Source organism: Morus notabilis, unplaced genomic scaffold (assembly GCF_000414095.1).
Source record: "Morus notabilis unplaced genomic scaffold, ASM41409v2 Scaffold40, whole genome shotgun sequence".
Taxonomy (NCBI): domain Eukaryota; kingdom Viridiplantae; phylum Streptophyta; class Magnoliopsida; order Rosales; family Moraceae; genus Morus; species Morus notabilis.
In genome coordinates, this window is record NW_010367845.1 from 218,270 (window position 1) to 233,773 (window position 15,504).

Consider the following 15,504-nt stretch of genomic DNA (forward strand, 5'->3'; position numbering starts at 1 on the left):
TTTTGTATGCTGTCGTGTTTATCAACAAAGAAGTATGTACTTAAGATATACGTTATATACTTGATGTCTTGTGGATTCATTTTTTTATTTTTTTAAGAAAAAGAATTCGATAAAACAAATAACGACTTCGGACTTTAATACTTTCTTGTTTTGTCTCTTTATTTTATTTTTTATTTTAGTTTTTGCTCAATTCTTGTTTTGTCTCATTATCTAATATCGTATGTATTTGATTGGGAAAGAATAGGGGTGTGTAAACCAACTAAACTGCTTATTTTGAGTGAAATGCAAACCAAACTAATTAAAAATTAGTTTAGATATTTTCAAACTAAGCCAAACTAATTAAGAGATCTAATTCAATTCAAACTAAACCGATTATAATTGGTTTGGTTTGGCTTGATTTTTTTAATTAGTTTGAACAAATATTTTACAACATCATTTCAAATTTCCTTATCCTAACCGGTACTGATATTTTGATAGATATTTCTTATAATAGAATCTTTTAGAGTTACGATCATTTAATATTGAAATAAACGTATTTTTTATATATAAATACGTTACCGATCTATAAAATATATAATTTTAGAAAAATAAATATAAATTAAATTAGTTTGGTTTGGTTTTTTAATAAGGGAAGAATATTAAACTAGCTAGCTGACCACTAGTCACTAGATGCATGCATTTACTCGTAATTGTAAAACCATACGATGGCTAGCTCATTAAATAATTGATTTATTATTTGAGAGGGCAGAAAGATTATTATCCAAGTAACTAGCTTAATCCTAACCAATATTTAGTATTATATAAATTATGAATAGATCAATTTCATGTCCGTTAATATTTTGATTACAGACTATCAATTTAGAGTGTCTATTAGTTTGACTGTTTGAGGATTGAATTTTTTTTTTTTTTTTTAAAAAGAAAGAAAATTAATATAAAAAAAAACCTATTACGTATTTTGAAGCAATGTGATGTAGCTCCTATTCTATTTAACTAAATAAAAATTTATACGTATGAAAAGAATATTAAACTTGCTGGTTATAAAAGTTAAAAAGAGATGCATGCACTTGACGGTCCTAATAAACAAATTTATCTTTTTCGGGTTAAAATTGAAAGATTTGATGATGAGCTTTGTATAGTCCTTATTAACAATCAATTTCGTGTGTCTAAACTCAACTATTATATTCCCAACTTAAAAGAACTAAATCTTAACTAATCGCTAGATAAGACAATGTGTTAATTTGACGCAGGCATCATACATATTTATGTTAAACACAACCAATTACTTGACATGATAATATATATGTGTGTATATTTTCAGAAAAAAAAATTGACATGATATATAATTATTAATAATGGAATTGGGGTCACGAGTGACAAATCTTACTTAATTATCTAGTTTCAAAAATATGAAAGCCTTTGCAAATGTTCAATTTGGGTATATCATATGGGTTCATGCACTCAGCCTTAGACTTGCTAGATCGAAGTCATCAAAATATTATTCCTATGGCCCAATCGCAGTGATTATTCCACTCACGATTCAATGTATTAAAAAAAAAAAAAAAAATTTGCAAGTTGGCTTCGTCACTAAAGCTGGATTAGACCTTCCAACTGAAAAAATAAGTATGAACCGTAATTTTCTCAATTTTCATAAGGAATTTCGAGTTTTTGAAATAATGGGCGGCCTTTTTTTAATACACACATATTTATATAATGTTTTGTCTTATGTCGTAGGATATTTAGAGTAGATAGCGAGGCCTATAGTTGGGGGGATTTCATTACATCAATTTACATATCGGTAGCATTATTTTATATACAAGTTGATTTAGAATCTAATTAAGTATTACTTTGTTTTCCATCTTATAAAAAGTTGCTTTTGCGTTATAAATACAATTTTGTTGTCGTGGATCGTATTTTCGCTATGATTGGATCCTATTTAGTTAACCAATAATGATATATTGTCTCTCTTTTCGGACGTCATAGATCATTGACAAAAAAAATTATATATATACCGTTGGTTGCTTACTGATCATATAATCAATTTGAAAATTCATTAGAGAAAAAAAAAATACTATGAAATCGAAAAATTTTTGGCAAAAGAAAAAGTGAAATGAGCGAGACTAGAGAAGGGATTAGACAAAAGGATTTTGTAATTCATGGTTGTTGTAGGAGAAAATAGAGGAGGAAATCAATTCAGTTGAGCGATTTCAAATCTTTTAAAGAACCTCATTTAAGGGTATGTTTAGAATATATACTAAATCATGATTCTTGATTCCGACGTTTGAAATTTAAATTTTTTATAAGAGAAAAAAAATTATAGTAAAATCAATGATTTGAGTTTGAATATATAAAACAAACAGGTCCTAAATTTCTTAATTATGGAGATATTAGGGAACAGACTTCATACTAAACATAATAAGAACTTTTTTCCTCTTTATAATTTTCCTCACCAAGATTACATCTATATCTTCTTCTTCTTCTTCTGGTTTTTTCCCCCTCTTACTACATAACCCAAGTATAGTTCCTCGAAGAATCTGTCTAAGGCAAAAAAATAAAACAAAATAAAATAAAATAAAAAACTTAAATAGGAATTAGATGAAGAATAATATAATATTCGAGTATTAATTATACCCATAAAAACTTGAAAAATATGCACACACACAAAAAAAAAAAAGTAAGCGAATTATTTGAATAAGGGGTATTTTGATAGACATGTAACGTCAACGTCATCGCCAATACATTTACTTTAATATGCAATTATATGCAACTTGTGATGAAACTTGTTCAGTTACTAATTAATTTGTTTATTATTTTGGTTCTTTTCACTATTTTGCGCCCTTGAGGATGTTACCGCCGACGCTAAAGTCTTAACTCTCGATCAAGCGTGTCCTAATCGCCAAGGCATACTTTTTATTCGATGTTGGTGATTTAACCCGTTTCTAATTTCCATTTTATATATGGGTTTTGGACGTATTGACAATTGACCACCCGCTTATTTTCTAAGTTGTTGACGGTTAAAACATTTTCTAATGAGCAAAAAATTCTGATGGGTACTTCTTAAACCAAGAAAGACCTTAATTTAGGTCAATTTAACATTATTCTGAAGGGTCCAACGTCAAGATTTGTCACACCTCATTGAGTTTCAAATTTAAGTAAATATTTGGAAATTGTAGTAAATAAAAAGATTTTTAAAACTAAATTAAGTAAACAACATATTTTAAAATTATTTAAAGTAATCTACCATGTAAATATTTCATTTACGGCTAATAAAAAATAATTTATATGGTAAAAGAGTTTTATTTACGTGAAAAAGATTTTTTAATTACTAGATCATAAAAAGAAAATTTACAGGCAAGAAAAAACTTTTCCTAGTCGTAAATAAAATATTTACACGGTAAACTGGTATTTACTTCAAATAGTTTTGAAATAAGCTATTTACTTAATTTAATTTCAAAAATCTACTATTTACTATATTCTCCCCAATATTTAGGATTTTATTCACCTCTATATGTGATAGTATTGACGGAGCCACTAATAGTTGTTTGGGACATGTCCCTCACTCAATTTTTAAAGGGATTATTCTCACTGGTGCCCCCTAAACTTTGGGGTCATTTTCAGTTTGCACCATGAACTTTAAAAACTCTCACTTTGTCGCCCTGAACTTTGAATTGTTCCCACTTAACCTCTTTTGTTGTAATTTATGTTAAGATCAGACGAAAAAAGAGGGGTTAAGTGTGGTCATGTGATTTTTATCTTTTTTTTAATAGAAATCCAAACAGAAAGACTACGTGAATGCGTTATTCTCTTTTTTTTTATATGTTTTTCACAGAAATTGCAATAGAAGAAGTTAAGCGGAAACAATTCAAAATTTAAGAGGTAAAATGATGGTTTTTAAAGTTGAGAGGGCAAACTAAGAATGACTTTAAAGTTCAGGGGGCATCAATACTAATAATAATCCTTTATAAAATTACAAAATTTCACCATTAAAAAAAATTTGTGTCACACTAACAAAACATCACGGTTCCCCCACTGCATGAAAGAACACTAGAAACTAAGAAACAAGTATCGTGTTTGGAATTGTTCTTGTTTTTGTTTTTCATGTTTTTCGAGAAAGAAAAATGAAAACGATTCTAAACGACATTTGGTATAATTAAAGACAAAAAACGGAAATGAAAACGATTTTTTAGTTTAGTATAAAATGAGAGAGAAATGAAAAACGACTTTTAGTCGTTTTTCATTTTTTGTTTTCGTTTTCTCCTCTCTCGAGCACAAAGAGAGAGAGACATTAATGAGTTTTTTATACTGAAAACAATCTCTTGATAAAACTACCACACGCATTTTTAAAAATGATTTCTATCTGAAATTGAAAACGTTTTCATTTTCATTTTCATTTTCATATAAAAAATAGAATCATTTTAGAACGAATTCTAAACGCACACAAGGTGACTTGTTGTTGTTATTAGTTTTCGGTTAACTAAAATAGATGCAGAATTTTTCTAGGTGTTCTCGGAAATCAAGCTTATTTTCTGGAAGTAGTTTTGAAAACCGGTGCATTAGAACTTATTTCACTCTACCATATTTTCTATTTTAAGATATAGATACTTAAATATATAAACATGAACTAATGCCTAAAACTTCTTATAGTTAGAATACAAAGGAGGCAGGCGATAATTAAATACCATTTAATATAAAGGAAGAGTTTTTGGTTTGCATTAATATTACATGAGGTATACGATTCTGACTGACTCTTCGTTTTGGAAATTGTTGAAAGTCACCCCGAAAGTTTTGGATAAGATAATTATTAATGGGTTTTGAATTCAAACATTAATAGAAACCAATCGAAAGCATAACAAGAGTAATGGCATTATTTTATCAACGCCTTCGTTAATAGATCATTAATGGTGGAAAAATTGTCTGCTAGCAAAACAAGCCCTGCCTAGCTAGCCAGTACACATTTGTTCTAGAAGGAACACATTAAAAGTATATCAAAATACTTCTTTTTTCTTTAGGAAAATATATTTACTCTATTGTAGAGCTTAACACGTTAGGGGTTAATTATCTTTTTTTTTTTTTTAAATGTTTATAACCCTGTGGGGTTACAACCCGACCCGATCAAGGAATAAGGTGGAATCCACCCCCTTTGAGAGGGTGGGATGCTCCGCGGGGACGTATAGTGTTTCTCTAATTATATGGATATAATATATACAGTTGAATATGTAATTTAGCGGGTAACAAATGTAATTTCTTAAAAAGTTAGCGTTAGGACAGATTTTGTTACGCTCTAGCAATGGCATTTGGAGTGGATACATTTGGCGACAGATTTTCTTGTGCTTACGCTAGTCAAAATTATATTCACATGCTATATATATGGGATATATCTAGATCATATATATGTGTATATATATATATTTTTTCAATTGAAAAGTATTATTTCAATATATATTTGTATACACATATATTGATCACCAATAATATCAAGAAGATAGTGGTGAAATGAGCCATGAAAAAATAAAGACAACATAATCGAATTATGACCTCATAATTATGACACGCGCAATTTTGGTCCAGTCCCGCCGCCGTACGTCACTTTGACGCACGTGCCCAAACTCTCCAAGTAAGACATGGTCTTGAATTGAACCATTGCAAAAAGTTAAAATGTCGATGAACATCCTCCTTTGCCAATAATCTCACCTTTCAATCGCTTTTCGCTCATCATTTTTTTTTTATTTTTTTCCTTTTATCAATTCCTATTCTAATCCTTCCATTCAAACTTTCAAACCCCTCATTATTTTTTCTCCGGGTATATAAAGGGATTAAGAGTTAAAATTCGGTATACCAATCTCAAAGTTACTTGCCAGTACTGAAAACCAAGTATTAACTCAATATAGTTCTACAAAAATGTTCTCACTCTTAGAATTAATGGAATCATCTATTTCTCCCGAATCTTCCTTTGGCAACATGAACAATTCTCTAGACTCTCTCTCATGGGATGAGATTTTCTGTGATGATCAAAACACCAACAAAATTATTAATTCTCTTCCCTTTTTCAATCCTATATTTGATCATAATTATGATCATATTGAGGCAAAACCGGAGCTACTAGTTAGCCAACAATACGTCGTCGTTAAGGTGGAGGAGGTCACTTCCAATCCAAAAGTGGTAGTGGCTAAAGAGAAGTCCTTCAGAGGGGTCAGAAGAAGGCCATGGGGAAAGTTTGCCGCCGAGATAAGGGACTCGACGAGGAACGGCATTCGGGTTTGGCTCGGAACCTTTGACAGCGCGGAGGCGGCGGCGCTGGCATACGACCAAGCCGCATTTGCCTTGAGGGGTTCATTAGCGGTGCTTAATTTCCCCATTGAGGTTGTACGGCAGTCGCTTCAAGAGATGAAGTTGTGTCGTTTGGACCATCACGATCAACTTGACGCCTCGCCGGTGGTGGCGCTCAAGAGGAAGCATTCCATGCGACGGAGGCGGGCCGCCGGGATAGCGAAGAAGAGTAAAGAAAGTAAAGAGGTTAATTCGGAGGCCAAAAATCATGTGGTGGTTTTGGAGGACTTAGGGGCTGAGTATTTGGAAGAGCTTTTGATGTTGAGTTCATCGTCCGAGACTTGTACAAGTAGTAGTCAATCATTGTGATTGTAACAATTTCATCTCCATCTCGTTCATGATGTTAATTTAGCTTCAACTTTCACCCTTATCCAATTTTTTCATTTTTAACTTTTTTTTTTCTTCTTTTTGTTTTGTTTTGTTTTGTTTTCTTTATGGGGTGGTAATTTTGGAGTTTCTGATTAGCCCTGTCGATAAGACCAATGAGAGAAGATCTTTGTAAAGATTTGACGGTGTCATGGTAGTGGGGTAATTATCTAATTGCAATCCTGTCAATTAGTTAATTAATGCTTTTGATTTGTTTAGCTCCTTAGGTTGTAAGGTTGAAAAGGACAGGAAATGAAAAATAATAGTATTAATAATGTGATCTGGCCCCATGGCTTTATAATTGCTGTCTAAAATAAGACATAGAAAAACTACTGTAGAAATTGTCTTTGGAATATCAATTGAAAAGGAGACATCAATATGAAATTAGTAAACGAATCAAGTCTATATATCTTTCATAATGATATCTGACCAAATTGTCACTGAATCTGTATCTATATGCTTGTTTACACATACATATGTGCATATGATCATATAAAAAAATTTTCCTTTTTTTTTCTCTTTTGTGAAAGAAAAAACCATGCTCCTAAATTTTGTGGTACGAATGTGCATCTTACTTGTTAGCCGAGAGAACAAACTATATATCTACATACGGTGAAGTTAATATATAGGGCTTGATCAGTTGTATTTTTGAGATGGTAACATGAGTGTAAATATTGAGTTAAATTTGAGTTATAATTTAAGTTGAAGTTGTTACTTGAGTCTGTGTTTGAATGTGCACATTTGAATTATAATTTGAATTGAGAATATATTTTAATTTGTGTTTAAGTGGGTCAAAATTTAAATTTGTATTTAGATAGTATTTTAATAAAAAATCAATGGTGATGAAAAATTTTAATAGGGTATATAGATAGGGTTTTATTCTTCTTTTCGTTGTAAACGCATATAAATAATAATTTCAATCGGAATTAAAACGAAAAAATTATGACGTTTTTAATAATAGAAAAAATATTATTCATTAACTTGAGTTTGAATTTAAAAATGGGAGAAAGAGGGAAATAGGCCAAGACTTGAGATGAATTAAAATTAATAGGCCAATAGTTTACATAAGTTAATAAATAGGCCAAATTACTGTTTTCGTCCATAACTTGTCTGGTTATGAACCATAACTTGACAAGTTATTGCCCATAATTGTTCATAACTTGTCTGACTATGAACCATAACTTGACAAGTTTGTCCATAACTTATCTGGTTATGAATCATAACTTGACATGTTATGGCCTATTAATTTCTATAACTAAAAATTGGCCTATATACTTTCTTAAACTTTTTATATTGGCTTATTTTCTACTATTTTCCTTTAAAAATTTGAGTTGAACGAAAAACTTGAACTCAGATTTTAACCATAAATTTAAGTTCAAACTCAAATTTAAATTTAAATTTTATAAACGAACATAAACTTAAATGAAATTATAATTTGAGTTAAAATTTTTTTAAAAATTTTATTCTAAAAGAACAATCCGTTCTAAAGTATATATATCCGCTTTCTGTAGTTTAAATTTGTCTGGCAGAACGAAGTGATCAGTGATCACCCAGTCCCCACTTGAATAAAAGGAGTTCATCCCTTTTCCATATTATCTTTTTCTTTTAAAATTAAGGAAATACACCACACTTATCTTTTGTGATGGCCAATATACACCATAGTTATCTGATCCTTAGAGGGAACATCATGCTACAGTAAATCATAATTGGCTACAAGCCTAGAAATATGGTACTATATTGTGTGTATATATAGATATATACACACTAATATATTCGATATAATGACTTCATCATTACAGCTAGGTTGCAAGTGGCAGCGGTACACACTTTCGCACCCAACTCTAAGTTCAACTTGAACGTCGTGTTGTTAACATTCTATTTTGATTATTCATGTTTACTTGCTTATTTATCACACCACCCTCACACACATACATATGCATACATGAGTGGCATGTTTACTTACGCGTAATTAAAATAAACATGAATTAAAGTGGACAGAATTTAGAGTGGGTAAGATTCGGAGTGAGGAATCAAAATCAGAATAAGTTGTTTACTTAGTGATAGGATTCAGAATCAGAGTCATTCCAAATTTCATTCATACGTTTACTTACACCCAGAATCAGAATAAAAAAATGTAAAAATATTAATATACCTTTTAAATCAATTTGATATTTTCAATTTAAAAAATATATTGTGTACTTATTATATTAAAATTAATCATAATTAAAATATTTAATGTAATAATTGGGTACTAAAATAATAAATATAAATTGTACAACTATTTAAAATATAAAAATAAATTTTAAAAAATTTTAAATAAAATAAATAAAAATAAAAAATAGTGTTAAAAAATAAAATATATTATTAATTTATTAAAAAATAAAGTACATATTTATTATATTGAAGTTAATAATAATTATGTTAATATTATAATATTAGATAAATAAAATAATAAATATATGTTGCATTTATTATTTTTTGAATTTTATTTTTAATTGTGTATTTATAAGTAAAATAAGGATATAATAGTAAATTGATATTAATATTAGGAATGAGAGTCTCAATCTCAAGGGAGTATGAGAATACCAATCTCATTCTTCAATCTTAAATTTGAGTGGGACCCATCAATCTCACTCTTATTTCAGGATAAAAAATAACAAGTAAACATGAGATTGATTCTCATTCTTTAATCTTGGTAAGTAAACATGCCAATGTTATTAGATTGAAAAAAAAAAAAAAAAAAAACACAGACAATGAGGGATTAACGAAACTTAGCGTTCTCTCTCTCTCTCTCTCTCTCTCTCTCTCTCTGTGCTACTTGTGTTTCTGTTGTGGATTCTTGGCTGATAAAATGACGGCCATGTGCATATATAATATGAATATGCGTTCATGACTTTTTTATATAATGGATCGAGTCTCAACGAAGAATCAGGTTCTTTTTTTTTTAAATATATTTTTGGTACAAATTAAGAAAAAGGAAAAACCTGGAAAGAAAACAAAAGACCATGGGAGGGGGGACTGCCCTAGTATCCCTTGTTGCTATATGCCATATTATTAGAGGAGATAGGCATTGAGTATATAGTCTGGCAAGTGGAAACACATGTGATGTACTACATTTCCTTGCTAATATAGTTATCTTTCGTACTCTTTATATAATTAATTAGTTGCTAATCCCCTCTTTTTATTGTAATCAAAATTATTTAACTTTTGCTCTATCAAATCCATGTGGTATGAGCATATGAACATATATATATATATATATATATAAGGTATATCCAACTTTTTGTCAAAACACAGCAAAGTCAAACATATCTCCTATCGAACTTTTTTTTTCTTTTTCTTCTCCTTTTTTGCTACTTTGATAAATATGTCCTAGAAAACATAAAATAACACCAGCTAGATCTCCGGTTTTATATCAAACAGTAAAAAAGCCCTGATCAGTCCCACAAGATCCCCTCATGGATTCTCTCTTCCTTGACCAAAATATTGATTTCTTGCCTGAATCAGATGGTCTATCACCGAATAATATCGGTTCATCATCATCATCATTTTTCTCTTGGCCGTACGATGAATTGTGCTTTCCCAGCTATTATGACCAGTTAGAATATTCACCTAATTCGTCTGACCTCATCGTTGATGATCAGTGCTTTCGACAAAAGGAATCTCCTCCTGATTATCACAATCCAAAACCCCATCATGAAGAAGAGAAATCTCGCCCGCAACTCGTGAATAAAGTACATGATCAGGAGATCATTATGAGTAGTACTACTAAATCAAATTACGAAGGAAAAACATCAAAGCAGCTATACGACAAGGGAAGATCTTACATAGGAGTCCGCAGGCGGCCTTGGGGAAAATACGCGGCGGAGATTAGGGATTCGACGAAGAACAGCCACCGTGTTTGGCTCGGGACGTTCGAGAGCGACGAGGCGGCGGCGCTGGCCTACGACCAAGCGGCATTCTCGATGCGGGGTCCGGCGGCCGTCCTCAACTTCCCCATTGAAAGGGTGAGGCAGTCACTCCAAGAGATGCAGTTTTATGACTGCAACTTTGGGCGGTCTCCGGCGGAGGCCTTGAAGGAGAGGCATTACTTGAGAAGAAAGAGAGAAAAGAGTGCTCGGAAGATATTGGTAAATAATGGTAATAAAAATTATCAGTTGGAGAGGAAAGCGAATATGAAGAAGCTTGTATTGGAAGACCTTGGAGCTGAATATCTGGAGGAACTTTTAGGGTCTTGCTAATTTTATTCTTGTTCTTTTCATTAATATTAAGGTCAAGCTAGTCCTTAATGAATTAAAATCTATGTTCAGCCAACTACATGGATATCAATTTGTGATTATCTTCTCAATCCTTTTCTTAATTATGTTGTAGTTGTTGTTTTTTTTTTTTCCCCCTTTTTGTACTTTTCGGTTTTGTGTTATCAGGCTTTTGGGTTTTCTTGGAGATCATCATATTTTTCCTTCTCCGAATACGTCTGGAAAATGACCATTAAATTGTGGTTATCTGTGACTATTTGTGTAACAAAAAAAAATGTCATCGTCACTAGATTTCTGAAGACACAATAATTATTTTTCCCTTTGATGGAAGTGGAACCATGGTATGCAATGTCAATATGCAATAATTATTTTTACTTTTGTACCAAACAAATCTTTCTTTATTGAGTCTCGATATTTATGTTCATCCTTAAACTTCATCTATCTTCACTAATAGATTCATGAGGTGAAATTTCCTTATAAATTGTGTGGTTATCTGTGACTATTTGTGTAATTTATTAATTTATTAATGAAATTTTTCGTTCAAAAAATATTGCAAGGGCCGGGGTTATAGGTAATAACATTAATTAGTTCTTTTTTCCACTCTATTCTACCATAAAGTGTAGACTTTAGAGTTCGAATCGCCCCACTCTCAACTCCAAAAGTAGTTAACTAGATTTGACTAACATGAATCCATGATATAGCAATTAAATTAATTTAACAACGTTAATTTGTGAAATACAACTCTTCCTTTAATTATAAAAGTTTTAATTAGTGGATTATAAATCAGTTGATTTTTAATGGCATTAACAAGTTAGAAGCACATCGTGACTTTATCAACTGTTAGTTAAAAATTAAGTTCACAAATACAGTTAGGAATGTAGCTATATTATGACTAGGGATCTCAAACCCCCCTCAAATTTCTTTTCTTCTTCTTTTTTTCTCTATATTTATATAAGAATATCTTTAAAAAAAATTTGAACAAAGGCCCTTCTGAAAAATTAAAACTACAATTTTATACCTTTTTAATTCTTATTACAATTATTAGCCCCTTCTCACAAAAATTTCTGGCTTCATCACTATTGAGTGTGTTTATTTTGTTATCCATCTATTTAGAGCTTGCTGCAACAAGGTGATCGAATTCTTAATTTGTTATGACATTACATGTCCCATTCCTGTCTGGTGATGTGCCATGTTCCAAAAAAATACAATCCAATTATAAGGCGTAAACCGTTTTTATTTATTAAAATCTACAAAGGATTTGCGTTTTGACTTTCTGGTTCAGTTGTTATGATCTCAGAGTAAATTGTATTACCAAAGATTTGAGGGTACAATGCTGGCGGTGGAAAATCTACTACAATATATCTAATGCTATTAGTTTGAAAAGATATTAAGCATTTAAATTGTAGATGTCATCATCTGTAATAATATAGTTTATCTGTCTTCTTTCTGTTTTCTGAATTATGAACTTTTGACATATCACCAAATTAGATAGTAATTGCCACTATATAAGTTAATTATAGTCCACTTCATGAGTTCGTAGTTTCGAAAAAGTCCCAAACACTCGCAATAAAAAGTTCTTTGGAATATATCACATATATGGTGCATTAGTATCAATATTGAACATTAATGTTGTTAATGTATTTAGTTTTCACACCAATTTCTTTTTCATTAAAATTGGAAATGAGATGTAATACTATTCTATGAATCTATCTCGGAAAGAAAGTTAAATTGTACATGGTAAGAAGGATAGAAAAATACTGTTAGAGTTTATGCAACCATTTTTTTTAAAAGTTGCAACTAATAAAAAGAGAATCCACTCCAAACATTATCATTTTATTCACTAAAAAAAAAAAAAAAAAAAAGGCCATTCTTTTAGGCTGTTATTTCGAGTAGTTTTTTATGAAACTGTGAGCACACCCAACAAACAAATTCAAACACTTCTTTAATGCTTAAGGCGTATAGGCCAACCCCAAACTCAATTTGTTTCTCTCTTCTAATCCTTCCTAAAACCTAAACATAAATCTTAAAATTCCTTCACTAAATTACTCCCACCCCTACCCCTTCAACTTAATTTCCCCCTACCAAATAAGTTTTAGGGTTTTTGAGAAAAACTCAGTTTTGTTTTTTTTTTTTTTTTTTTGAAGAGAAAAAAAAAACTTTCAGTGGTAAAAAGGAAAAGAAAAGGATCTTTCATGTCCTTTTTCGTCATAAAGAAAGTCTAGAACTAATGTAATTTCCTTTGGATTCTAGCTAGCTAGGCCGAATCAAATATGTTTGGTAGAGGGATTCGTTCCCTGATTCGAATCATGATTCGTGGTTCGTTACAGTATTTTCTCTCACAAAAAATTCACGTAAATCGAAAATAATTCGAATCACATGGTTTGAATCCTCCAACCAAACGTGCTAGAGGGATTCATTCCCTGATTCGAATCATGATTCGTGATTCGCTACAGTATTTTTTCTCACAAAAAATTCACGTAAATAAAAAATGATTCGAATCACATGGTTTGAATCCTCCAACCAAACGTCCTCAACAAATTTGCAAGTAGGCCTTGATTAAAGCCCAGTGCTTAATTAACCGTTTTAAGTGGTGCTTGAATATGAATTAAAACCAGGATCAGCAAGCTAATATCGATCAAGTATTAACTGAAATCAAGAAAGAAATTATAAATAAATTAAAAAAAAAAAAACTGATCATTTTTCGGCGCTGTAGGGTAATTAATTAATATGTCTCCCCCACACAACAAAAAGAGAAGATGAACATGATACAGTTAGAGTACAAGAAAAATTGAATCTCCAATTCAGAAGAAGATGATAAATGGCACAGGAAATATATATATATATATATTTAATAAAACAAAATATAAAAGGATCGAAAAAATATCAAAGACATTAATCAAAGATTGTATAAATTGGTTGATTATATATTAATTCTGAATCAGGAGAAGTCTGGTCAGTACTTGAGCAGGAGGCATCTAAGAGCCGATCCAGATACTCAGCTCCAAGATCCTCCAAAACCAGCTTCTTAACATGGGCGGTATTTTCTAAGTGGTCTTTCCCTTTCTTTTCTTGATGATGATCATGATTGATATTTTTCTTCGATCTCTTTCTTCGCATAGAATGTTTCTGCTTCAATTTCTCCGCCGGCGAACGCCCAAACTCGCAATCATTCAACAACTTCATCTCTTGGAGCGACTGTCGGACCCTCTCCACCGGAAAGTTGAGCACCGCTGCGGAGCCTCTCGTGGAGAATGCCGCTTGGTCGTAGGCGAGCGCCGCCGCCTCTGCGCTGTCGAACGTCCCCAGCCAAACCCGGTGGCCGCCCCGCGTCGAATCCCTAATCTCCGCCGCGTACTTCCCCCACGGCCGCCGCCGAATCCCTATGAACATTGATTTCTCTCTTCCGCCCTTTGCGCCTTTTCTATTGGAGTCTGCCGTCGTAATATTAGTACGAGTACTACTGATCTCCTCATGTGCTACATTGGTCTCTTGTAGATCTTGATGGTGATGATCTGCAGCTGGGGAGGAAATTACCGTCTGATGATGTGGTAATTTTTTCTCTTCGTGATCATCTGTAAGAGGATCTTGATCATCATGATCAGGAGCATCTATTGGGGAGCTGTCAAACGAAAGTGAATAGTCTTGGTTATAGGGAAACCTATGATCATCCCATGAGTAACATCTTGGGGACAAAACATCTGATAAATCCGGAAAAGTTTCCAGGTTATGGTCTATGATACTGTAATTAGGATAAAAATCCATTTTGGATCCTAGCTGTGTGATGAGTGTTGCTTCAGCACACACATATATATTTTTGTGTGCGTGTTTCTGCATATATATTTATATGTCTACAATCTTACATGTAACAAGTTTATATATTTATTGGTAAAATTTCTAATCTTTGAAGCGGCGCATGTATATTTCTTTTAAAAATATGTATATTTCCTCTTAAAATATATATATAAGTGTTTAGACAAATTATAGGTGTCTCTCTACATTATACATGTTTTAAGATGAAATATACATATTTTTAAGATGAAATATACATATTTTTAAAAGAAATATACATGTTTTTAAAAGAAATATACATGTTTTTAAAGAAAATATACATGTGTCGCTCTAATCCAATACCGGATTGGAGACAATTCCTATATTTATTACATGTATATTTTTATATCTAGAATGGCTAATTAAGTAACTCAAATTAGTTTTGAAAAAGTATTTGTGTTTTTTGGGTAAGTTATTATTTTCTGTTTTTGGGCAAGAGTTATTAGGAGTCTATAAATAAGTGCTTTGTGTATGACTTAGTCTATAAATAAGTGTATTGTGTATGGCTTTATGTGTGCTCAGAGAATAAGTGTTGAGACAAAGTGCCTCCTTTTGAGAGAGAGAGATAGACAAGGGTGTAAAGCGTTTTGAGTAGAGAGAAAAAGTGAGAAAGTTTGTTGAGTGTGTAATTTTGAAATTGTTAGTGAAGTTTTTCCCCCTCTTCCATAAACGGAGGAAATTTTTCTGAACCACCTAAATCTTTGTCTTCTCTATTTTTCTGTTATTTTTA

At 31.5% G+C, this 15,504-nt stretch overlaps 3 protein-coding genes across 3 annotated transcripts; 2 read left to right on the forward strand and 1 right to left on the reverse strand.

Moving 5' to 3' along the window:
* Positions 1–5,849: 5,849 nt before the first annotated feature.
* LOC21393114 (ethylene-responsive transcription factor 15) lies at positions 5,850–6,852 on the forward strand. Its single transcript, XM_010113610.2, has one exon. The coding sequence runs from the start codon at positions 5,896–5,898 to the stop codon at positions 6,631–6,633; it is 738 nt and encodes a 245-aa protein (XP_010111912.2). The 5' UTR covers positions 5,850–5,895; the 3' UTR covers positions 6,634–6,852.
* Positions 6,853–10,148: 3,296 nt separating this feature from the next.
* On the forward strand, positions 10,149–10,931 carry LOC21393115 (ethylene-responsive transcription factor 1B). Its single transcript, XM_010113611.1, has one exon. It carries the CDS (start codon positions 10,149–10,151, stop codon positions 10,929–10,931), a length of 783 nt encoding a protein of 260 aa, XP_010111913.1.
* Positions 10,932–13,838: 2,907 nt separating this feature from the next.
* LOC21393116 (ethylene-responsive transcription factor 1B) lies at positions 13,839–14,708 on the reverse strand. The gene has a single exon (XM_010113612.1). The coding sequence runs from the start codon at positions 14,706–14,708 to the stop codon at positions 13,839–13,841; it is 870 nt and encodes a 289-aa protein (XP_010111914.1).
* Between the last annotated feature and the right edge of the window lie 796 nt (positions 14,709–15,504).

Excerpts from the sequence above, each read along its gene's own strand:
- LOC21393114 (XM_010113610.2), top strand. The coding sequence starts at position 5,896 with ATGTTCTCACTCTTAGAATTAATGGAATCATCTATTTCTCCCGAATCT.
- LOC21393115 (XM_010113611.1), top strand. The coding sequence starts at position 10,149 with ATGGATTCTCTCTTCCTTGACCAAAATATTGATTTCTTGCCTGAATCA.
- LOC21393116 (XM_010113612.1), bottom strand. The coding sequence starts at position 14,708 with ATGGATTTTTATCCTAATTACAGTATCATAGACCATAACCTGGAAACT.